Source organism: Orycteropus afer, unplaced genomic scaffold (genome assembly GCF_000298275.1).
Source record: "Orycteropus afer afer isolate SDZICR_OR568_19922 unplaced genomic scaffold, OryAfe1.0 scaffold00002, whole genome shotgun sequence".
NCBI lineage: Eukaryota > Metazoa > Chordata > Mammalia > Tubulidentata > Orycteropodidae > Orycteropus > Orycteropus afer.
In genome coordinates this window covers 31,601,320-31,625,729 of record NW_006921589.1, presented here as the reverse complement: position 1 = coordinate 31,625,729, position 24,410 = coordinate 31,601,320, and the positions used below count along the sequence as shown (strand labels likewise).

At 41.5% G+C, this 24,410-nt stretch overlaps 1 protein-coding gene across 1 annotated transcript in view; it reads left to right on the top strand.

Moving 5' to 3' along the window:
- Positions 1-24,193, top strand: part of KIAA2012 (KIAA2012 ortholog) — a 123,478-nt gene extending 99,285 nt beyond the window's left edge. Inside the window, exons 16-24 of the mRNA XM_042783675.1 lie at positions 317-386; positions 9,400-9,490; positions 11,365-11,530; positions 12,462-12,576; positions 14,506-14,825; positions 17,312-17,514; positions 18,345-18,517; positions 21,624-21,843; positions 24,055-24,193. Coding sequence (XP_042639609.1) covers positions 317-386; positions 9,400-9,490; positions 11,365-11,530; positions 12,462-12,576; positions 14,506-14,825; positions 17,312-17,514; positions 18,345-18,517; positions 21,624-21,843; positions 24,055-24,193 — 1,497 coding nt within the window. The remainder of the gene's footprint in view (positions 1-316; positions 387-9,399; positions 9,491-11,364; positions 11,531-12,461; positions 12,577-14,505; positions 14,826-17,311; positions 17,515-18,344; positions 18,518-21,623; positions 21,844-24,054) is intronic.
- The last annotated feature ends 217 nt before the right edge of the window (positions 24,194-24,410 follow it).

The window sequence follows — 24,410 nt, the reverse complement described above, 5'->3', positions numbered from 1 at the left end:
CTATTCCCCCATTCTCCAACCCCTTCCCACTCTCCCCACAACTCCTGCATATACCAGGCATTGAGCCTTGGACAGATGAATGGGACAAGCCTCTGTCCAGATAAAGAACAACTAAAACCCTAATAGTACTCAACCCCATTGCCTAGCCTGCCTGGCTCTTTAAGGCCATTCACACTTATAGCAGTCCTCTTGGTCATTTATGTTAAAAGAAGAAACAACTATGAAAACTAGATTCCTTTTACTCCAGGGCACAGCCTACAGGAGTGTGTGCATCTATTTTCTCTTGTGTATTCCTTGTCATGTGTTAATGTAACAGGAAAGTAGAGATGAACTGAACCATCATGAAGAGCCAGGAGGGCCCCTCGCAGAAAATCAAGACAGCCAAGGTAGAGACAGCTGGGTTGAGTTTTATAATTTTATCACTGTAATTGCTGGATGAACTTTGCACTGTTAAAAGATGTTAATGGGAATGACCCCTCCATTTCCTTTCAGGTCATGTGTTGGAAATCAGCTTAGAGACCCGAGTGCTAATATTCAGCTCTGATGTATTCTTAGTGCATCACAAATCAAATAATAATACGCTTCTATGTCCTTGGAAGAGTCCCTGAGTGGTGCAAATGGTTAACAGGCTCAGCTGCGAACCAAAAGTTTGGACGGTCAAGTACACCCAGATGTGCCGCCAAAGAAAAGGCCTGACCAGCAAGCACTGAAAACCTCACAGAGCTCGGTTCTACTCCGACACACAGGGGTGGCCACGAGGCAGAGTCAATTCCACGCAACAGCTTAGGTGCTTGGATTTACTGAAAGATTTCTTTCCTGCCAGAAGGCTGCAGATTCATGGAGGAGAGTAGAGACTTTAGGGGCATTACAAAAAGAACCCAGGCATCTCCACCTCTGTTCCTCCTGCTCCCTCAGGGGATTGGCAATGCAATAAAGGAACCTAGGTCCCTGCCTAAGATGATATTCCTGCAGACCAGGTCGGCACCGGCATCTCTAGAGACTCAGCCCCTGTCACCCACAGCTCAGGGCGGTCCGAGCCACTAGATCGTGGTGGCGTCCTCTGGCAATGTTGAAGTATTCAAGGGGCAGTGGTGAGGCTCAGGTGCACACCCAGGTCTGACCAACCGCACCAGACTCTGCAGAGATTAATTCTCCCAGTTGCTAATAGCTATGAAAGGCAGGGTTTGTCGACCCTAGAGTACTTGCAGGCGGAGGAGGAGAAAGCAGAAGAAAAGTCAAGGGGAAATAGAGATTTAAAGAAATGCTTCACCCCCACCAAAAAAAAAAAAAAAAATTGTGGCAAATAGAGGTGGCAGGGGCAGGGTTAGGTGAGGGGAGTACAAGTACCAAAGGGCCCAGCAGGTTAGTACTGCCTCTGCCTCTGCAGCAGGACACGAAGGCCTGTGTTAGGTCACTTAGCTTTGCACAAGGAAAGCATCTTTTCTAGCCTGGCTAAGGCGTTTGTTAAATTGTTACTTCAATAGCCCAGCTCCAGTCCCCGCAGTGCCTGCTCACCAGGGAGGCTCCTGCTAGACCCTCTCTCCCAGTGGTCCTCCCCACCTGTTGCCTGCGAACTCCTTACCAAAGGCACTCCTTGGCAGTAAGCTCCAGGTTCCAGGCTGGTCTCTCCCCAGAGGGTCTATTCTTCAGTCTGTGGGTCTGTCGCATCTTTTAATCTTTTCTTTCCCTCTTTGTGGTTGCCTGTGATGTCTCTACACACTGGACCTCCTGTGGATTCCATATCTAGGTGGAGACTTGCAGAGCTAGGAGATCTAAAAATCTGAAAAACAGGCATACTTAGACCCTAGAGAAACGGTTGAGGGGCAGGCAAATGGAAAATACTCCTGGAGTGCCACCCACCCAAACAATCTGGACTCTTAAATTGTTACAAGTTTTCTTTTGGTTAGTTTCCCACACAGTTGAGAGATGGAGAAAAGGGAGCGGATTATTTGCACTTTCTGTGAAGTAAGGCACTGTGCTTTATGTAGTTTATCTCATTTTATCCTCACCATAACCATATGAGGTAAAGTGCATTGTCCCCATTTCACAGATGAGGAAACTGAGACCCAGAGAGGTTAAGTAACTTGCCCAAGATCATACAGCCAATTAAGGGCAGGAATGGAGACTTGAACACAGATTTCTTTCACTCCAAGGCACTTTAAGGGTTGTAATTCCATGCATGTGTTTCTGATTAAGAAACAGTTACGAAGTAGGGAAAACAGCACAAAATTATGGGAGCATATGTAAAGCCAACATGAATCTTGAGATTATTTAGAATCTCTAGAAGTACTTTTATCTTACAATGAAGGAACTCAAGGAGTAGCCCTAGAAGTCAAGGGAATTATGCAAAATAACAGCTAATTATTAAAACCAAGATACCCAAGTTTCTGCCCAGTGTTTGAGGCCATTGTGTTTAGTTTAGTTTAATTTTTCGTTTAGTTTAGTTTTAGTTCAGTTCAGTTGAGATTGGAAGGCTTTTCCTCAGGAGCAGTTCCCAGCTCCAGGAAAAACTACCTCCAAAACCAAAAATCCCATTATATTATCATGTCGATTCCAGTTCACCCCATAAATACAGAATAGAACTGCTCCATTGGGTTTTCTTGGCTATAATCTTTATAGAAGTAGATCTCCAGGCCCTTCTTTCTCAGTCCTGCTGGGTGGGTCTGAACCACCAACTTTTAGCATAGTAGATAAGCACAAACCATTTACACAACCAGGGAGCTCAAACACCCTTAGAGCAATATAATGTCTATCTGTGGTGTAGTGAATTACATGGTATGGCTTTTCTAGCCATAATCTTTGTAACTCCCACCACATTACAGCGAGTAGTTGCTTTTAAACTCTTGATTGTTAAAGTCATCCACCTGGGTTATTTCTGTTGGAGCAGTATGAAGTAATATTTTGGGAAAGTTCACTCTCTCTCAGGTGTGCAGAACTCTGAAGTTGGGATTACTTAGTTTTGCCACTCTGCCAGGCTTAAAATGAGCCCTCCTAGAGGCAGGAAAAAATCTCCCTGCTGACTGAGAGAGATGGATGCCCAGCTGGGAGAGACACCCAGGTGAGAGAGATGCCTAGCTGAGAGAGACACCCAACTGAGAGAGACTCCTGGCTGGGAGAGATGCCTGGCTAAGAGATGGCAGCAGTGGAACCAGGAGGTATGAGACAGAGCAGCAGGCTTACCCGGCCCACAGAGGACAGAGGACAGAGAGGCATGTCTAAGAGCACAGCAGAGGGGAGACTGTGCTGATCAAAGAACTATATCCTGAGTGTGTTCCTGAACTTGAATTGTATCCCATTGTTTCTCTAATAAACCCCATAATCTGTGAGTTCTGTGTGGCCACTGCAGCGAATTATTGAACCCAGCAGAGAGGTGGTAAATGCCACAGAAGGGATGGTTGGTGTCAAGGTTGGTAAGAGGGCTGGAGGGTGGCGGCATGTCTGGCCTAATACGAACAGGCCTTGGGCTGCTGACGGTGATTCTGTCTTCCTCTTGTGAAGTTAGAGGAAGTCAGGAGATGCCGCCTATTTGCCCCTTTCTCATTGTCCAACCTGTGCAAAGAAGGGAGGAGTAGCGAGGTTTGGCAAAGTTTCTCTTAAAGCTGTAGAGAAAACAGGGAGACACCAAGAATCTGCCCAGGAGTGGAGGCCTTGCAGACTGCACAGGATTCTATAGCTGGAAGGTGGAACCGTGGAACCAATGCAAAGGGCAGCCACTTGGTGGGCTCCTTGCTCCCCACATTGCTCTACATTGCTCTACATGGGGCCTACACAATTGCTGTACACTGTCAGGCTTTACCTCCTGGGGCCCCCAGTACTGAGTTCAGAATCTTCTGCTAGTTCATAACAGCCCAGTTGATCTGGTACTGTCTTATTTTTCCTTCTGGAAAGTATTTCAAAGTTCTCCTCCATAGTGGTGTGTCTGCCTTCAGAATGTTTCCAACTTACTCCCATTAATTCCAGGGTGGAATCCCCAAGGAGGTCCCCAGAGTTCCAAGACACAGTTCTTGTCCCTTGATTTTGAAGATTCTCTTCACCTCCCAGGAAAGAAAACTCATTTCTAACATGAGAGCCAAATGCATCAAAACTAAAAAGCAGTTGAAACAAGAAACAAAGACAGTGTAAGAAAGGAAATTTATAGACCAATCTCACTTATGATCAGAGATGCAAATATCCTAAAAAGAAAAAAAAATCCTTAAGCTTATATTTAAAAATAAACAAAATACCATGACTAAATTTGATTTATATGAAGAATTTAAATATGGTCTGACATTTGAAAATCTGTTTATGTAATTCACATCAAAAGGTTAAAGGGAAAAAGCCTTACAGTCATCTCAATAGATACAGAAAATTCATTTTATAAGATTCACCCGTTCATGATTTAAAATGATCAAACTCGGAATAGAAGGGAGCTTCCTGACTACGACAAAGAGAACCTATCAAAAAACCTCTAGTAAGTATCACGTTTTAGTGGTTGGACTTTAGAGGCATTCTCTTAGAAACAGGAATAGGACAAGGATGCTCTCTATCACTACTTCTGTCTCAACATTTTACGTGCGGTCCTAGCCAGCACAGTAAGAAAAGCAATAGAAATAAAAGGTAAAAAGATAGAAAAAGAAAATGGCACTGTCATTATCACCAGGCAACATTATCACTTGCATGGAAAATTTAAGAGGCTATAGACAAGTCACAAGACAATTTAAGAGGCTATAGACAAGACAAACCATTGAAAGAATCCAGCAAAATTACTAAATAGAGGTCAATATGTAAAAATCAATTGTGGAGAAAAATAAATTGTGTTTCAGAACATTAAACACAATTTAAAATATAATTTTAAAACAATTGTTATTGTAGAAAACCCCAAATATACACAAAGGTCAACAGAACAGCACAATAAATCCCATATACTCATCTCTTGGCCAATATTGTTCACCTATATCCCCAAGTTCTTCACCCCTTCCATTATCATTTTGGGGAAAATCCCAGATACATATCATTTTACCCATATATAATTCAGTGTATATCTCCAAAAGATGAGACTCATTTGAAAAAACCATAATACCATTAATACTTATAAAAATTAGAATGATTCTTTAATGTAATTGGATATTCAGTATCAAAATTCTAATTGTCTCACATTTACTATAATTGTTTTAGAATCTGTTTGTTTACAATTACTTGCCATCATCTTTTATTCTCAATTAATTTATAGGTTCTTTTCTATTTCTTTTTTTCCCTCCTTTTAATTTATTTTTAGGAAATTGAGTCACATGTCCTACAGAGTTTCCCATAATCTAAATATTGCTGACTGTCTCTTCATAATATAGTTTTCTGCATTTCCATAAATTAGTACTTACTTGGACCTGGAGGCTTGATCAGATTCAGGTTTGGTTTTCCCTTCTGGCAAGACTACTTCAAGTTATATTATATTATTCTTAGTCACGAGACATAATTTAAGAGGCTATAGACAAGACAAACCATTGAAAGAATCCAGGAAAATATTCTTAGTCACAAGACATAATGTTTGTCTTTCTTTTCATGATGCCAGCAACTAGAGAATCATTAATTCATGAAAGGTCGCAAAACGGTAATAATGAAATTCTATCATTATTTCTTTATTTACTAGTTGGGAAACATCTATAAAGAGAAACTTCTCATCTACTATTTATTCAGTGAAACAGTTTACACAGGAAAGCAGGATAAATGCTTAGTTCTTTTTCTTTATTTAGTTTTCATAATGAGTTGGTTCCCCAGGATTCTCCAACAGTGACCTAGTTATTTTCTTTATTTTTATTGTTAATTCATGGATTTAAATATATGAAAATGTAATTTTTAAATATAACATTCACAATAGGAATATATATTTAAAAAAAAAAAAAAACTCACTGCCGTTGAGTCGAACCTGACTCATAGCAACCCCTCCTCAGGTTTCCGAGGCAGTTTCACTACGAAGGAGATTGCCCAACCGTCCTTCTGAGTGGCTGGCGGGTTTGAACCACCAACCTTCTGGTTAGCAGTCAAATGCCTTAGGCACTACGCCACCAGAGCTCCCAGGAATATATATATAATCTACTAATCTAAGAAGCCCTGATGGCACAATGGTTAAGCACTCAGCTTTGAACCAAAAGTTGGCAGTTTGAATCCACCCAGGGCTCCCCAAGAAAAAGCCTAGCAATCTTCTCTTGTAAAAATTACAGCCAAGAAAGCCCTGTGGGCAGTTCTCCTCTGTCACATGGGGGCACTGTGAGTCTGAAACAACCTGATGGCACCCCACAACAGTTACAAATCCAATAAAAGATGTATGAGAGACTTCCATAATTATAAAATGTTATTAAAGTAAATAAAAGTTAACCTGAATAAACACAATGTTCTCTATAATGCTGTATTTAATATTCATATATAGAAAGACTCAGGGTCATAAAGGAGGTAATTTTCCCTAAATTAGTCTCTAAGTACAGTGCAATTCCAATTTTAAAAATCCCAAACCAGGGTTTTCATGGAACATGATAAATTGATCCTAAAATTCTCACAGAAGGACCAAAAATAGCCAATACAAGTCTGATAAAAAAGTGGAAGAGTTTGCACTGCCCGATATCAAAAATTACTTTTAAGGCTGTAGTAAATGAGTCTGTATGATTTTGGCTCAGGGGCGGACAAAAGAAAATAGAGAATCCAGAAACAAAAGTAACAGTATATGGAAACTTGATGTATGACAAAAAGTGACATAAAACAGTAGAGAAACATCATTTTTAGATAACTAGTTATCCAGTTTTTAAATTCTTACCTCAAAAACATACAAAATAGATATCAAGTGCGTTCAAGATCTAACTACAAAAAGCAAAACTTTAACACCTTTAGAAAAATATATATATATAGGAGACTATCTTTACAAATTTGGGAAAGGGAAAATTTTCTTATTCATGATTCAAAAACACAAACCTTAAAGAAAGTTACTGATAAATCTGACTATATTAAAATGTAAAGCTTTTGACAAGGCAGCATAAACAAAGTTAAAAGACAAATCACAAAGAGGAGAGCATATCTGCAATGCATATAACAAACAAAGGTTAGTATCCAAAATACAGTTGGAGCTTCTGTAAATAAGGAAGGGAAAAGACAACCAACCCAAAAGAATACAGGCAAAAGATATGAACAAGTAACACAAAAGGAATCTCAAATACCTATTTTTTGCATAGAATGTGCTCACGTAAATAACACATGCACACATATAACATTCAAAGTGCACATAGGAAACTAATGCATGAGAAGGTTGTGCTATTTGCAAAAAAAGGTAGAATGCACATGTTTCTTGCATTAAAAAAAAAGGTAAATGGCCATACATTAAAAAGTTTAACCTTGCTACACTTCAGGAAAATTCAAGTTAAAACACTGAAAAGACATCATTTTGTATATATCTGATTAGCAATAGTTAAAAAATCTGTAAACACCCATTACTGATGAGGATGTGAAGTGTTAGAAATTCAGAGCAGTTTGGAAATAGTTGATAAAATTTAAAATGTGCATATATCCTGCAATTCAACAATTCCACTCCCAGGTATACCTTAGAGAAATTCTTGTATATATTAACAGGGACTCACTCTTCTTGCAGCATTGTTTCTAATCATGAAAAATTGGAAACCATCAATACAGTAAAACTATAAATAAATTGTGCTATGTTCATACAAGGAGTACTGGTAGTATAGTGCCTAAGGGATTTGACTGCTAACCAGGAGGCTGGCAGTTCAAACCCACGAGCCACTCCTCAGAGGGAAGGTTGCATAATCTACTTTCGTAGTGATACCACCTCGGAAACCCAAGGAGGAGGGGTTGCTGTGAGTCGGATCCCATTCAACAGCAGTGGGTTAGTGAGTATGTTCATACAATGAAATACCGTATAGCATCTTGAAATGAATGAATGAAAGCTACATGTACTAACATGGATCAACCTCAAAAATATGTTAAGCAAAACCACCAAAACCAAACCAAACTCACTGCCATGGAGTCGGATCCAACTTACAGCAAGCAACCTTTCCTTGGGTTTCCGAGGCGGTATCATTACAGAAGTAGATTGCCCAATTTTCCTTCGAGGAGTGGCTGGTGGGTTTGAACTGTCAACCTTCTGGTTAGCAGTCAAGTGCCTTAGACACTACGCCATTAGAGCTCCTAAGCAAAACAAAGCAAGTTGCAAAGTTACATAAATGATATCATTTATGCAAAGTTTAAATGTGTAAAATAATACCATGTGTTGTTTATGGGTGCATTTATATGTGGCAAAGGTGTAAAAATACGCATGAGGACTGATAGCTACAAAATTTAAAATAGTAGTTATCTCTGGGGAATGAGGGAAATGGGATTGCATAGTGATACAGTGAAGCCTTGGGCTGTATCTGAAATGTTTTATTTCTTTTAAAAAAATATGTGAATCTAATATAACAAAATGCTAGCGTTTTGCAAACTAGGTTAAGTATATGGATGATCACTATACGATATTTTTTCTATACTCTGCATGCTCAAATATTTTACACATCTTTTAAGTAGTTAAAAGTTGTAAGGTATTACTCAAAAGACTGTCTTAGTTTGTTCCACTACTTGCTAAATATCAGGTTATTTTACTAGGGGAGAAAAAAAATCCTCTTTCCATGGACCACATCCCAGAATTGACACGGTTTCAATTCTAATCAAAATGGTGAGACTTACACAAATGTAGAACCTCAGCTTTTGGTTAATACAAAATCGCCCTCTGCTGGTATTATCATGCGCTGTTCCAGAGTTCAAAATCATGAAGAATTACAGGCCTTCAATGAGCCAGGTTTTCCTAAGCCATCACTGTTAACCAAAGAAAACCTCATAGAATTCCTCTTATCACAAAGGTACTTTAATCAGCTGTCATTCTCTGTTAATGTTACATATTATAGTTTATATTTTTACTTGTCATATCATATTTTCCATGTTGCTTATTTATTTTCTTAACGTAATTTTTCATGTGAAAATAATGTGTCATAAATTACTTCTCCAGTCTTCCATTGTTGGATCATTTCCAATTTTTTTTTTTATTTTGTTAATGATAATGTTGCAATAAATAAGCTGGCACAAAAAGCTTGTTTCTTCTTTTGAGTTATTCCCTTCTGGTGAATATCTGGAATAAGATTCTTGATCAAAGGCTAGGAACATATTTCTGGTTCTTGATACATATTGTAACGTTGCTTTCCCAAATGGTCTTACTAATTGTAATGTCGCTTGCTGTGTGCCAGCACTGATTTCTGCAGTACTGGCTAATTTCCAGGGGTAACATACCTCATTGTTTTCATTTGCATGCCTTTGACTCTTCACCAGGTAGACATTTTCCCATCCTTGCTCCTCCTGTGTCCTTTTGCTGATTGAGGGTCCTCTTTGTTTTCACAGACCCGGAGTCAGAGACTATGACCCTTGGCCCTCTCAGCACTTCCCCTGCTGAACACATCCAGGCACCTGAGCCACATTCTGTCCAAAAAGTGTAAGTGTCTAAAGTTGTGATGGCATGGACTTCTCTGCTTTTATTTTGCATGTAATTATTTTTTCCTGGGAAGCACACACTCTGACAGCCAGAATTAAACTGTTGTCTAAGAACCAAAGATTCGTGGGGAGGATTATTTTATGATGTAATGCTTTGGGTGGAAAGGTAAAGAGTGGAGTTTAACTGTAACAATATCAAAGTGACTTTTTCCATTTGTCTATATATCTGAGATCTACAGAGATGCCTAGAAAGCTGAGGTCTGTCAGCTTAAACCTTGGTTTCTTCTATCAGCATATACTTAACTCTGGCCATAATAACTCCTAAATTCCATTGAGTGATCACTATGTGCCAGGCCCTTTTAATATTAACTCATTGACTCTGCCGGCTCAGCCCCTCAGATGCAGTCACTGGCAATAGCAGCTGCTGCCATGTCTCTGCCTCCCACCTGAACCACTGCCAACTGTGATCTCCCATGAGCCTTGAGGAGCCCTTGTGGTGCAATGGTTAAATGCTTGGCTACTAACCAAAAGGTCAGTGGTTCAAACCCACCAACAACAGCTCCATAGAAAAGACATAGTAATTTGTTCTTAAAAAGACTATAGCCTAGGAAACCGTATGGAGCAGTTCTGCTCTGCCCTACAAGGGGGCTGTAATGGAAATTGACTCCATAGTACCTAACAATAACAACATGAGCCTTGGTGGGGCCTAAGGATCCCCTTGAGAGTCCAAAAGGCCATATGTCCCCAGGAAAAAAGGCAGAAAATGCAGTGTTGGATAATCTAATAAGCAAGGTAAGCATGAACTTACTTGTGCTTACTTACTAATCTGCAGTGAACAATTTCATACGGGTTTCACCATCGGGTAATCTGCCCCTGGGAAAATGTGTTTTGATGGGTATGGAAACTATCTAAGGAATTGTTACAAATTTTACACCTCATCTCTTTCCACAACAAATTTAAACTATTTACAAGGATAACTAATACAAGAGATGAAACAATTTTAAAAGATTTTTTTACAAAATCAGGAACCAAAATAAAGAGAACACAAACACTCCACAAGTCATTACAGTCATTATAGAGTCATTGTAACTGAATCTGAGACTTGACATAAATTCCTTAATGAGGAAAGCACGAAAAAAAAAAAAAGGAGCAAAAGAGGAACACCAGTCCAGTTTGTGGTTCTCCTTTGCAGCACACCTGTTCCTCAGGGAAAATAAAGGTTTCTTCTAGCACTAAATTCTAAAGGAGACTTCTTCTGTGGGTTTTTATGGAGTGACATGGAATGATCTAAAGACTCATTTATTTACAGGAAATTCCATTTACCTCATTCAACAAATATTTCTCAAGTCTCTACAGTAAGGCCCTATGCTAGCACAGCAAAGTAAACATAATACTGATTTAGTGAGAAAATAAAATGCCCAAAATCAAGTCTGACACACAGCAGGCACCCAGTACTTAGTAGCTGCTTCTGTTGTTACTGAAATGCAAGTGACTGTTTCTTAGTGGCCTTTTTGCCTGGAGGGCTTAAGTCAGTTATCCTCTGGGCACAGTCAGTGATAGCAATTCTTTTTTTTTTTTAATTGTGATTTGAGTGAAAATTTACAGAGCAAACTCACTTTCCATACAGCAGTTCATATACACTTTGTCTCATGACACTGACTACAATTTACCACAATGCATCAGCTCCCCTTTCACTTCCTCACCTCACTTATTCAGGGACATGTTGAGAAAAAGCTGTTGAACAAGTAAGTAAATTGTCCAGCACAAGGCCTGGCACAGAATAGGCACTCTATCAGTGTCAGTTCACTTTCCCGCCTCTTTGACCACCAGGGAGTTTTATCTTGAGTTTGGTCCTGTGGGTTGTTCTTTTCAAAGGGACAGAGATAATGACCTACACCACCTGCACAGAGGACTTCCAGGACAGGGGCCTGGGTCACAAGAGAGGTCGGATCTTGTGGATACATCTCTTCTTCCAGGAGAAAGAGAAGGGAAGGCTGAAACAAGACTGTTCAACCAGCAGACCCCAGTCAGCACCAGTATGGTGAGTGTAAACATTCAGGTGCTTGGTCTGAAGATCCAATCTGGATCATGTTCACCATCAAGGCTACCATGTAGATCAATTACTATACAAAGGGGCAAGGAGGAGCTGAAATCCAGCCTGTGGTCCACTCACCACATCCTGTACCCCAAGATAAGGCTGCATCCACCTGACGGATGGGGGTCCCATTTCTAATCCCTACAAAGGTTCTGAATGGGTAGATGTGGCCTCACTCTGCCATCCTGTCTTAGGAGTAAATCCATGCTGTCTTGACTCATAGGACAAGTAGAGATTTAAATGGCTGAGGTCATCTGTCTGAGGTTTCCAGAAAGTTAGCAAATGAGGCAGCAGTGAATAAAGCTGGCTTTGATTTAAAACAGCTAACCATTAATCATGGCAATGCCAGTCAATCAAAGGTGAAAACTGCCTCACCTTGATCCAGCTCTGGAGGCCATGGTTCAGCATCAAAAGTAGGAGGCAGGTCATGGAGTGTATTCTATTCCTCTTTTCTCCTGTGAAAATACACCTGTTGTTGTTGTTGTTTGCCGTCGAGTCGGCCCCAACTCATAGAGACCCTCCTTGGGTTTCCGAGGCAGTATCACTATGGAAGTAGGATTGTCCAACCTTCCTTCCGAGGAGTGGCTGGTGGGTTTGAACCGCCAGCCTTCTGGTGAGCAGTCAAGTGCTTTAGGCACTATGCTACCAGAGCTCCTAGGAAGAAAAAACACCTAGTACTTTTAAATCAAAGGCTGAACCTCAGACTCTCTCCAGAGGCTCCACGCTCTCTAAGACCCCTCACTCTTCTGCTTCTTCTGGAACCCACATGAATTCCATTGTTACCTTATTCAACTTCATCTTCCTTTAACAGTTTTTTTGTTTGTTCATTTGTTTCCTACACGTATCATAGTCCCTCTACTTAATTTCTCACCTTTAGGAGAGGGAATGGACTGACAAAGCCAAGAGAAAGAAAAGAATCAAGACAGACAAGCCCAAGGCACCCAAGGCGGAAAGAGAAGGAAAGGTCCATGGTGGAGCAGAGACTGCTGCTGGTAAGGGAGTGTGGTTTTGAGGAATAGCAAATCAAACCAAACCAAACTCACTGCCACAGTGCCATTGAGTGGACAGTCATAGCAACCCCTCCTTGGTTTCCAATGTGGTATCACTACGGAAGTAGATTGCCCTACTTTCCTTCCGAGGAGTGGCTGGTGGGTTTGAACCGCCAGCCTTCTGGTTAGCAGTCAAAAATGCCTTAGGTACTACACCACCAGAGCTCCCTTGAGGGATGACACAAGGGAAAATTCCTCCTGGGTAGGGGCGGGAGGTGGCAAGGAGAATCAGCATGTATCCTGCAGAACAGGCTCTGTTTTGAGTTTCCTTGACTACCACAACTAAGAGACTGTTGCTGCTTTACTTTGTGTCCATATGAAGGATAGAGGAAACCACGGAGCCTAGAGGCCTGTGATTCCCAAGAGAGGAAATGATGGTGATGATAGCAAAGACAGCAACAATTTACTGAATAACCAGTAAGCCAGTTGCTGTTGAGCTGACTTCAACTCATGGTGACCCCATTTGTGTCAGAGCAGAACGGTGATCCACTGGGTTTTCAGTGGCTAATTTTTCAGAAGTAGGCTTTTCTTCCAATCTAGATGGACTCAAACCCTCAACATTTTGGTTAACATTCAGCTTTGGTTTGCACCACCCAGGGACTCCATTTACTGAATGCATTAAGAGCTCTGTATATATGATCTAATGAAATCTTCACAACATCTCCATGAATATACTATAATTATATTCATGCAGTAGTTGAGCCTGAGAGGTTAGATGATTTGCCTAAGATCAAATATTAAGTAGTGGGCCCAGGGTTGATCCCTGCTTATTTGACTTCAAACACATGCTATTACAAACACATGCCATTATGAATTAACAATTATATTATAATCTAAGGATGGGGAAATGAGAGCATTTATAGAGGGGAGTGAGTTTACAATAAGCTCTGAATGGCCACCCCAGCTACCATTTTCCTTCTCAGTTGTCTACGTTGCAATCTCCCTCTTATAAGCCTTATAAGGAACTCAGATTCCTATCCTTCTGAAAACTTTTCGTCTAAAAGCCATCCTCTCCTGGCCACATGATTAGAAGACTCTCCAAACAAATCACAAGCCCTCAAAGAGGACATTAGGCTAGATCCATTCTCAAGGTCTGTTTTTCAGACTCTTATGAATGCACATTTTTACAGCCCATGATTTGGGCCGCATAGGCAGGACTGGGAAAAGGAAATACTTGTGGCCTCCAGAGGTGAGTGGAGGAAGAGTCCTTGGAAGATGGAAGGCTTCAACTCTGTCAGGTTATCAAACTGCAACCTCACGTCAGATGCAGGCATAACTTTCCAGTTATGTCAACAGGTCTCCCCTTCCAGAGTCCCACTCTCACCATAGGTCAGGATGAAATACAACTTTTTCAGTAGTAAGACTGCTGAATTTCAGTTGATTCAAATAGGACAATGCAGTTTTCAAAGGGTGGTCTGTGGACTACCTGTTTTTTTCACTTTTTAAAAATTTCTCATTTGTTTTGTTGTTTTGTTGAGAATATACACAGCAAAATATACACCAATTCAGTAGTTTCTACCTGTACAATTCAGTGACATTCACTATATTCTTCGAGTTATGTAACCATTCTCACCTTCCTTTTCTGAGTTGTTCCTTCCCAACTAATATAAATATCTGCCCAATAAATTTCCTGTCTGATCTTTCTAGTTGCTGTTGTCAATTTGATCCCTGTGAACTACCTTTCTCAAAACACTTGGGATGGCTATTAAGGTGCAGGTTCCTACTCAATCAGACTCTGGGGATGGGGCTCCCGGAACCTGCACCCCAGGTGATACCACTGCACACTGAGGCTTAAAAACCATTAAAGAGGATGCATGGTGATCACCTTTACATATCTCAGCAACACCTCTGTCCCCAATTGTTCTTCCCCAGGAAAGTCAAGGGAGTCAAAGGCTGAAAAGAAACTAAAGCTAATCCCCAAAGAAAAAAAGCCAGGAGCCAAAAGGAAGAAGAGACAGAAGGAAAGGATTCTGGAGATAGCAGAGCTGAGTGGGCCTGAGGAAAGAGAAGACAACTCAGATAAAGGTTTCTTTCCTTCAAACTCCATTGTAGAGGACCCTTGGCTTTCTCCCAAATATGATGTTCTGGAGAGCCAAGTTTCTATAGATGGAAGATTACCACCCACCCATGCTGGAACTGTCACTGGAAACATGGAACCTGAAGAAGAGAGAAGCCATGATGACCCTTCCAAGGTAGGATTGGTGCAATTGCAGAGGTGGATGAAAAAATGCCCCTATTTATACTGTTGTTGCTGTTAGCTCTCATTAGTCAATTCTGACTCATGGCGATCCCACATATGCAGAGCAGAACTGCTCCTTAGGGTTTTCAAGGCTATAGATCAACAGTCCCATCTCCCAATGTTCCTCTTGGTAGGTTCAAACTATCAGCTAATGATAGAGCACTTAACTGTTTGTACCACCTAAGGACTCTTAATGTTTATATTACAGTCACTGAACCATGTCTACTATATAATGATTTTTTTTTTTTTCATTTTGGTAATGTCCAACCCTTTTAAGAGGACAGACCTTATCAGAGATACAGTGTGGCCATGCCCCTTGAACACGTTGCATTCTGTAAAGACTCCCAAACTGCCAGGGCAAGTATCCACCACTTAAAGAGCAGGAAGCTGACACAGCATTGCTCTGGGAGAGGTGTAGCACTCATAGTTACAGTGGAAGGTGGATACTGGACATCAGAGCCAAGCCTTGGCTTGGCTTGGCTTGGAGCTTGGCAGCTTCTCACCATTGCTTTCCTCCCAAAGGTATGGAAAATACCCCTTTCTTAATCTGCTTTTCTGTGGCACACAGCTGGACCACAGACAACCCACATACAGCTTATACACAGACACCTGTTCCAGGGGCCTAGATTCTAATGTTGGCATTTAAGGAAGATTACCTGAGAAAATCCCTGCAATTAGACAAAATTAGACTAAAAGTATAGCATACAGATACATCATTTCTCAATAAGACCAACATTGCCAATGTTTCCTCTGCTGTTGGAATAGATCACTATTTTTTCCACTGAGGTTAAGGTATTGAACTGCATTTAGAGGTCTGGTTGTACTAGCAGGGGGAGGAAGTATTTTTAAATGCCAAAACTGCACCCATAGCTAAACCAGGATTGTTATATTTACATAAATTACATGTGTATATGGTACAACCCTGCTGAATCTCATTTAATCTTTGCAACTACATTCGTGAACCAGGTATGATTAGGCCCACTTTACAGACCTGGAAACTAAAGCTCAAAGGCAACAGATGGCAGTTGCCAGAAACTGCACATTCATCAAGTAATAGAACCAAGACTTAAACTCAGGTCCTTTAACTCCAAATTCAAGGTTCTTGTCTATTTTGAACTATCATCTATTTATTTATTTTATAGCCCATGGTCTTCCAAAAAATATTTCAGGAGTTCGTCCTTTTTCTCAATCCCTCCCATATGCCTAGATTAAGGAATTCTATTCTGCACAGCAGATGAACATTTTAATCTGTGGGCAGAACATGTTTGTGCCTGCTAGACAATCGGAATTTCATAGATCGATCATCCATCCCCAGAACCGTGCTGTGTCTGTAAAAGCTTAAAAAAAAAAAAAAGAAGTTTCACTCCAGGTTGATACACGGAGTTCCTATGGAAGCGCTCCATTCCAGTGCTACCCCCTGCTGAAAATTTGCATTTTCACCCCAGAAAACACTGAATCAGAATCTACATTTTATCAAGATCCCCAAGAGATTTCTGCATTCGTTCTGGTAGAAGCCCTGCTCTCAAGGTTCCTCTTAGGAGCATCTCTCTGACTGAGGAGGAGGCACTGGGGAGAACAGAGCAAGCTAGCTTGTCTTTCCCATTCACTGAGAGAACCACCTTTCATTAAAGAGTAGGTTTGTACAGGATTAAACTTGAGACTGACATATCCAAACCTAAGACTGCCCCTGATGCAAGAGTTGTTATCTAGAACCAGGTTCTAGCCCTGGCTTCATATTAGAATTATCAGAGGATCTTATACCCAAGGAGGCTTCTCCCCCTAGAGAGTCTCATTAGGATAGTCTGGAGGGTGGGGGCCCTGGCCTAGGTCATTTTTAAAAGTTCTTTGGGCACCTCTAAGCTGAGCCCTACTAGGGCAGTGGTTAAGCACTTGGCTTCTAATAGAAAATTTGGCTGTATGGCCCATCAGCCACTCCATGGGAGAAAGCTATGGCAGTCTGCTTCCATAAAGATCACAGCCTTGGAAACCTTGTGGGGGAGTTCTATTCTGTCCTATAGGGTCGCAATCAACTCCATGGCAACCGAGTTTGGGTTTTTTGGTTTGGGGAGGTTCTAAAGTGTAGCTAGGATTGAAAATTCTAGAAGAGAAGATTTGCTAAACATTATGGTGGCACTTTCACTATTTCAATTAATCCTAGTATCAGCTCCAAGAGGAAGACAATACCAGAGAAATTAAGTTGTGATCCTTAAATCCCAAAGCTCAGTAGAGAAAGACTTGAATCTAGGTCAATGGGACCTCAAAGCCCAAGCTGATCCCACCAGAGTTTATGCAGCTGTCATCAATGTGTTAACTCCACTCTATGGTCCCATCTCTGATTACAGATAACACTGTCTGGGCTGGAGGAGGGCTTACTGATGACACAAGGACACCCATAATCACAACACTGCCCTTCACATTGAGAATTCTCTGGTTTCTTAGGCCCTCCTCACCAAGATGGAGCAAGAGAAAGCTTCCCGGGACAGGCTGCGAACAGAGAAGGCCGAGATGAGACGGCTGGAGGTGGAGAGGAAGAGAAGGGAGCAGGAGGAACAGAGGAGGCTCCAGCAGGAGCAGCTGGAGAGGGCGGAGAAGATGAAAGAGGAGCTGGGGCTGGAGCAGCAGAGACGAGCAGAGGAGATCCGGTGGGTCAGGCCGCCAGAGAGCTCCCGGATGTTGACCTGCACTAGGGCAAAATTTGCTTTTGAGGCACATGCCCTAATGTTAAACGGCATTATCCTCTATCCCCTCATTTTCCTCTATCCCCAGTTAACCGTGGAAGAACCTGGACCAAAGCTAAGATGCAGTGGGCTACTCAAGACAGATGTTCACGGGATCTTCTAAGGCAGGCTTTGAAATTCAAATCTGACAAACATTTCTTGAGCCCCTGCCAAATTATCTGGATCATGCTAGGCCCATTCACAGGTCTTAACTCATTCAATTTAATCTTCACAACAACTTTGTGAGGTAGGGGTTTGCAAAATCCATTTCATAAGAGTGGAAAATGAAGCTCTGAGAATTTATGATTCCTATCCTGATGGCACAGTTGGTAAGCGCTTGGCTGCTAACTGAAAGGCCAGAGGTTCTAACCCACCAGCTGCTCCATGGGAGAAAGATGTGGCGGTCTGTCTCCATAAAGATTTCCAGCCTTGGAAACTCTAGGAGGCAGTTTTACTCTATAGGCTCACTTAGTCAGAACTGACTCAACAGCAATGGGTTTACCCCAAAGCATAGAGCTGTGTATTCAAATTTCAGGCTTCTAATTTCAAGGCTGTTGTGTCCTTGCCTGTGCTCTGCAATCCTGGCTCGCCTTAGTAAACCAAGTCTCTTCTGAACAGGATGCTGCTCCTAGCATATAGCCTCAGTCTAGCCTGGAGGCTGCAGAGCCTCCACCAGGGGCATTGCCTTTGGCTTGTCTTACAAGGAGGTCCCAGTGTTTGTGCCATCTCCCTGACCACCTTGTGCATTTTCTCAGCTTGAGGAAACAGAGACTTGAAGAAGAGCGGCAGCGGCAGGAGGAAGAGCAACGAAAGCAGCAGCTCCAGTTGCAAGCGGCCCAGGAGAGAGCCCACCAGCAGCAGGAAGAATTCCGGAGGAAACTGCAAGAGCTGCAGAGGAAAAAGCAGCAGGAAGAAGCCGAGAGGGCTGGTGAGGGGGATTCGGGCGCTCTCTGCATCTCTCATCCACTTGGATCAGAGATAGTTTTATCTCACTATGGGATATTCAGTTTCATCTCCTCAGTTATTCCTACCACATGCCTCAGTGTGTGAAGGACTGTAAATGTATCAACTATTCTTTCAACACAGTTACAGGTAGTTTCTGACTTAAGACATGGTTCCAGTCAGTTCTGATGTAAGTTGAATATCTTTCTTTTTTTTTTTTTATTAGTTTTCATTATTATTGCCTTTTATTATCAGTATCTTTATAAATCTGATCTTTATTTGACTTTAGGGGTTGAAATTATTACATCAAACTTACAGATATATTTTAATACATACATAAAAAACATACACAAATCATAAAACTTTACTCCAACAATGAAGAAGAGTTGGATGACATTGATATTTTGTCAGCTGTGGTATTAATTCCACTTGTGCAAAGTTCTGGATCCTCTAGATTATCCCTGGGAATAGGGATGGCATTTCTAGTCAGAAAATTAGTGAGCATCGTCTGTATGGTCTTTTCTTTTTTTCTTCATATATTTTGCACCAACATCTCACTGCTTCCTGAATCTGCTCATCAACCTTAGCAACGTGATCAGCATTTAAGTCCCTGTTTTCAAGCCACTGAAGCCCCTGACTTAGTTTGGAGAAAACAGCTAATCCTTTCACTGTAAAATTTTTTGACAACTTCTCTGCTTTCTCTTCCTCGTTATTCCTTTCTTCTTTAGCATTTCTCTCCTCTTCAAAATCTACTAGGCCCTGATCTGTCTATTCTCCTGCTTCCTGATCTATAAAGCTGTTCTTTATCGGCAATATCAAGTTCCAAATTTAGCGTTCTAGCCATATGGATGACTTTCCCACTGATCTCTTTCATCATATTAACTTGATCAAATGTTTGGAGTGTGTTCACATAACTCAGCAATTTTTTCCATATCCCCTGCATGCATTTTCCCTTAAGTTCCTACCAGGAAGATGCAATGATCCAGATACCTTGAAGAATATTGTAATTCTTCCAGAAACTCCACAATGTTACTATACCTCCACCTGTTGCAGGTGTTATCTGGGCAAATGTAGTCCACAGGTTGTATGCCTTGAAGATGGAGATTGCACCCTGATCCATAGCTGACCATAGGCTGGGAGGTGGCGATACCACTTGCACATGTTACTTTACATCATTGCAGAGGATGTCCTGGGGCATTATCAAGTAGCAACAGAATCGTGAAAGGAAGGCTCTTTTCAAGGCAGTAGGTGCACACTTCTGGGATGAAACAATTTTAAAACCAGTCTTCAGATAACACAATTGTCATCCAGGCTTTGGATTTACTCCTGTAGTAGACCAGCATCTTATTCCTGTCAATGTTTTTGAATGTTTAGGGGCTTTCAGAACAGTTAATTAAAAAAATGCTTTAATTTCAATCCAGAAGCATTTCCTCCAAGCAGCAGTGTGACTCTGTCTTTAATGCAGGGCTTCAAACCAGTCATTCTCGCTCAACCCCCTGCTGAGAATTTCCATTTCCACCCCAGATATAATAAATCAGAATTTACATTTTAACAAGATTTTCAGGTGATTCTCCTAGACTCCGAATACCAATACTGACTTCATTGTAAACTAGGCCATTAATGAATCATAAAATTGAACATCTGTAAGGGAACATCTAAGAATGCTAACATCAGCAAATTACATGCTGCACTACTGTATATGTAGTACATATTACTAATGACAAATCCAAAAAAAACACCACTCTGCCATCAAGTTAATTCCGACCCATAGCAGCCTCCCCGTTGGTTTTCTAAGGCTCTAAATCTTTATGGAAGTAGACTGCCTCATCTTTCTTTCATAGAGTGGCTGGTGGATTCGAACCACCAACCTTTTGGTTAACAGCCAAATGCCTTAACCACTACACCACCAGAGCTTCTTATTACTAATGATAAAATGTACACACACATACAAGGACAGCCATAAGTGTAGTTCCTCATAACTCTAATACATCATTAAGTCTGGGACTACTTGTATATGTGACTATAGTGAGTTGAGTTGGTAGGCCAGCAGCAACAGTGAGTTGACAGAAAATGAGACAGAAAATTAGAATAAGAAAGGAAAGACTGGCTTGTGGAAATTCAATAATCTCCTGATCTAGGAATCTGCCCCTTCCTTTGCCCTTTCAGCATTGCCTTGGAGTCCCTGGCTGGAGGGAAAAAGTAAGTGTTTGACTAGTAGCCTACTAGCTGAAACGTTGGTGGTCAAACCCATCCGGCGTTAGCTTGGAAGAGAGGCTTGGCTGGCAATTTGCTTCCAAAAGGTCACAACCTTGAAATCCCTACGGGGGAGTTCTCCCTGAACACATGGGGTCACCATGGGTAAGAAGGTGACTAACAACAGGAGCTACCTAAATTGGAGACATAGCCCTGCTACTTGCTTCCTTCCCTAGCAGACAGAGTCACAAACATCTGGATAGTTTCAGGGCAGACTTTCAGGTGTTTATGCACAGAATCTTGCCAGCTGCCGTTTTGAGAAAGAGATGGGAACTATAGCAAATGACACACTATGGCCCACTGCCTAGTTCTGGTTCTTCAAACAGGTCAGTTTCTCCGGACATGGATTTGACACTCCTTCCCAATTCAGCTGCATACCATCCCATGAGCACATCAGACACTGGAAAATTCTTCCCCAAGGTTTTCCATTAATTACACAGTGCACTGCACATAGTGGGTGCTTGATAACCAGTAACCAGTTGCATCACGTCAACGCCAACTCATGGAGACCCCGTGTGTGTCAGAGCAGAACTGTGCTCCACAGAGTTTTCAGTGGCTGATTTTTCAGAAGTAGATTGCCAGGCCTTTCTTCTGAGGGACCTCTGGAGAGACTCAAATCTCTAATCTTTCAGTTAGCAGTTGACCATGTTAACAGTTTGTATCACCCAGGGACTCTGGTGCTTGATAAATGGCCCTTAAATCAGTAAACTAACCCCCAGAGTAATCCCCAAAGAGGATTAAGCTGAAAACTTCTTATGCAGAGTCCCTGGGAACTGCAGATGAGTGTAAGATCACAAAATTGTTTCCCCCAATAATAAGATCCCTGATGAACTTTGCAGCGGCAGAGAGGCAAAGGCAGAAGGAGTTGGAAATGCAGTTAGCAGAAGAACAAAAACGCCTGATGGAAATGGCTGAAGAGGAGCGTCTAGAGTACCAGCGGTGGAAACAGGAAGCAGAAGAGAAGGCTCTGCTGGAGGCAGAGGAGAGGAAGCAAAAAGAAGAGGATGCAGCAAGGCGGGCTCTGGAGGAAGCCACGGAGCAAGCCCAGGAGCTAGCCAGGTACCAGATACTTGGGCAACAGGTGCCATAAGGGGGTTCCCAAGGGCTCTCTGGCCAGCATCTCACTGCTTCTGAACAGATGATATTTTCCCATTTTCCAAAGCATGATTTGGAAGAACTAAATAACAAATATAGATCTGCTACAAACACTACGAGATTCCTTCACAGCATAGTAGAGCTTGTATTCATGGGTTTGTAGTATATTGAAGTTTGTAGGGAGGTTAGAGATTATCTATCTAATCCTTTCCTTTACAGATAAGGAAAGTGAGTCCCAAAGAGAAAAAAGGATCTTGATCAGGGCTGAACAGTGAGTTAAGGGCAGTGCCAGCACCAGCTTTAAGGGTCTCTGATTCTAGAGCCACTCACTGCTTTCTCAATAAGTATTGGGTGCTGATTTTGTACTAGGAGCTCTGGTGGGATAGTGCTTAAGGCATTTGACTGCTAACCAGAAGAATGGCAGTTCAAACTCACCAGCCACTCCTTGGAAGAAAGGTTGGGCAATCTACTTCTGTAGTGATATTGCTTCTGGGACCCAAGGAGGGGTCGCTATGAGTCAGATGCAACTCGTTAACAGTGAGTTGGATTTGGGTTTTTTTTGGTTATTTTGTTCTGTTGTTGTTGTTGTTGTTATGTGCCCTCGAGTCGGACCCGACTCAAAGCGACCCCTCCTTGGGTTTCTGAGGCAGTATCACTATGGAAGTAGATTGCCCCATCTTCCTTCCGAGGAGTGGCTGGTGAGTTTGAACCGCCAGCCTTCTGGTTAGCAGTCAAGTGCCTTAGGCACTATGCTACCAGAGCTCCTTATTTTGTTCTAGACACAGGGAATTCAGCAGTAAGCAAGATAGACAAGGTCTCTTCTCTCACAGCATTTAAGTTCTAGGGGTGGGAATGGGAAGACAGTCTCTAAACAAATAAAAATTTAAAAAATTATTTTAAGCCTACAATACTTGCTATATAGAAAATAAAAAGGAGATGTGACAGGGTTGTAGGTGGCTTATTTTAGATTGCTTGGTCAGAGCAAGACCTCACAGAAGAGGTGACATTTAAGGTGAAACCTGACTGCTTAGTCAACCACATGAATACTTGAGAGAAAAATATCCTAGCAAGTAAAAAGTAAGTGCATCCCCAAAGAGAGGACTGAAATGGGCATGCTGGAGGAAGAAAAGCCAGCACAGCTAGAATGAAGCACACAGGGACAAAGAATACTCCCAGATGAGATCAGAGAGGTGGACCAGGACCAGCTCTCATGAGAGCCTTGTTAGGAGAAACAGCCTGAAATCAAAGTCAGCAGAGGCCAAAGGCACTTCTCCCTTCATTCTCCTATATTAGTAATGATCTTTGCAACTTTCTGATAATACAATGTCTTTACCAGTGTGCCCTCTATAGATGTTATGTCATTCATTTCCCCTCCTAAATTCATGAAAGACAGTAGTCATCTATCAAAATAAAAGGGTAAAGAGGCAAAATACAGAACACAAGTGATTCCAATCTTAACTGTAAACACATTTCCCCTTGAAATACATTTTATTTAATGTAAGCTGTAGGGGTCAGAAAGAGAAAGCAGCCAAAACAACTCTGCTCCAAGGTGTCCCACCTAATCTCGAGTTATTCCTCCCCTAGACTCTCCTCAGCTGCTTATGTGAATTACAACATGGATCACTAGGAAAGTCTTGATTTGATTTTAAAATTACATATTCCATGTATCATAGTAGTAGGGTCGGGTTCATAAGAATTGAGACCAAAAGCAAACTATTATGAGTTCTAATTTTCTACAAAAGAAAACTTACAGTCACACAAAGGGAAATTGAACGATTTTATAGGGCTAGTCCAAGTAGCTGAAAGCAGAAAACTAAATAAATGAAGGGTACAATTCGCTTTACTTCACCCTCATTTATGTGACCTTGGCCCAGGCAATTTAACTTCTCTAGGACTATTTCCTCATCTCTAAAACAAGGGAGTCCCTTCCAGCAATACAAATTTAAGAACTGTGAACTATGCCCTTTCTTTTACTTTGCCAATAGAAGGCCCACGATACTCAAAATCTATGTAAAGTTCCTAAATGAATGGTCATGATCTTCTGCTAAAATGCATGATCAATAGCCCCAGATCTGATGATTGCTCAAATCCAAAGTTCTTCCACTAATTTATAAAGACAATTTCTGGAGTGCTTCTTAATCAGTATTGGGATTGTGGGTGGGTTTGTCTTCTTAGGCAAAAAGCTGCTTTGGAGAAGCATCTTCATTTCCATCAAGAGCTCCTTAAGGAAGCCAGTGGCCTGCAGTGGACACACAACATTTCCAGACCATGGGTCTACTCTTACTTCCAGTTCCTACAAATACCCAGGCCATAAGGCAAAAGAGAACTGAAAAGTAAGTTGGGAGATGACGATAGCAAGAGTAGCTTCCTTTTATAATGAAGCTTCATCCTGAACCCACCAGTTCCAATTTACCTGGTTCACCTCAACCTCAGATTCTCTCTACTCTGGAACCTCCATTTCCAAAACCTCTTTCTACCACATATCCCCTTTGCTCAACCTAATTAAAATTCTTTCTTCACCTAAATCTTCT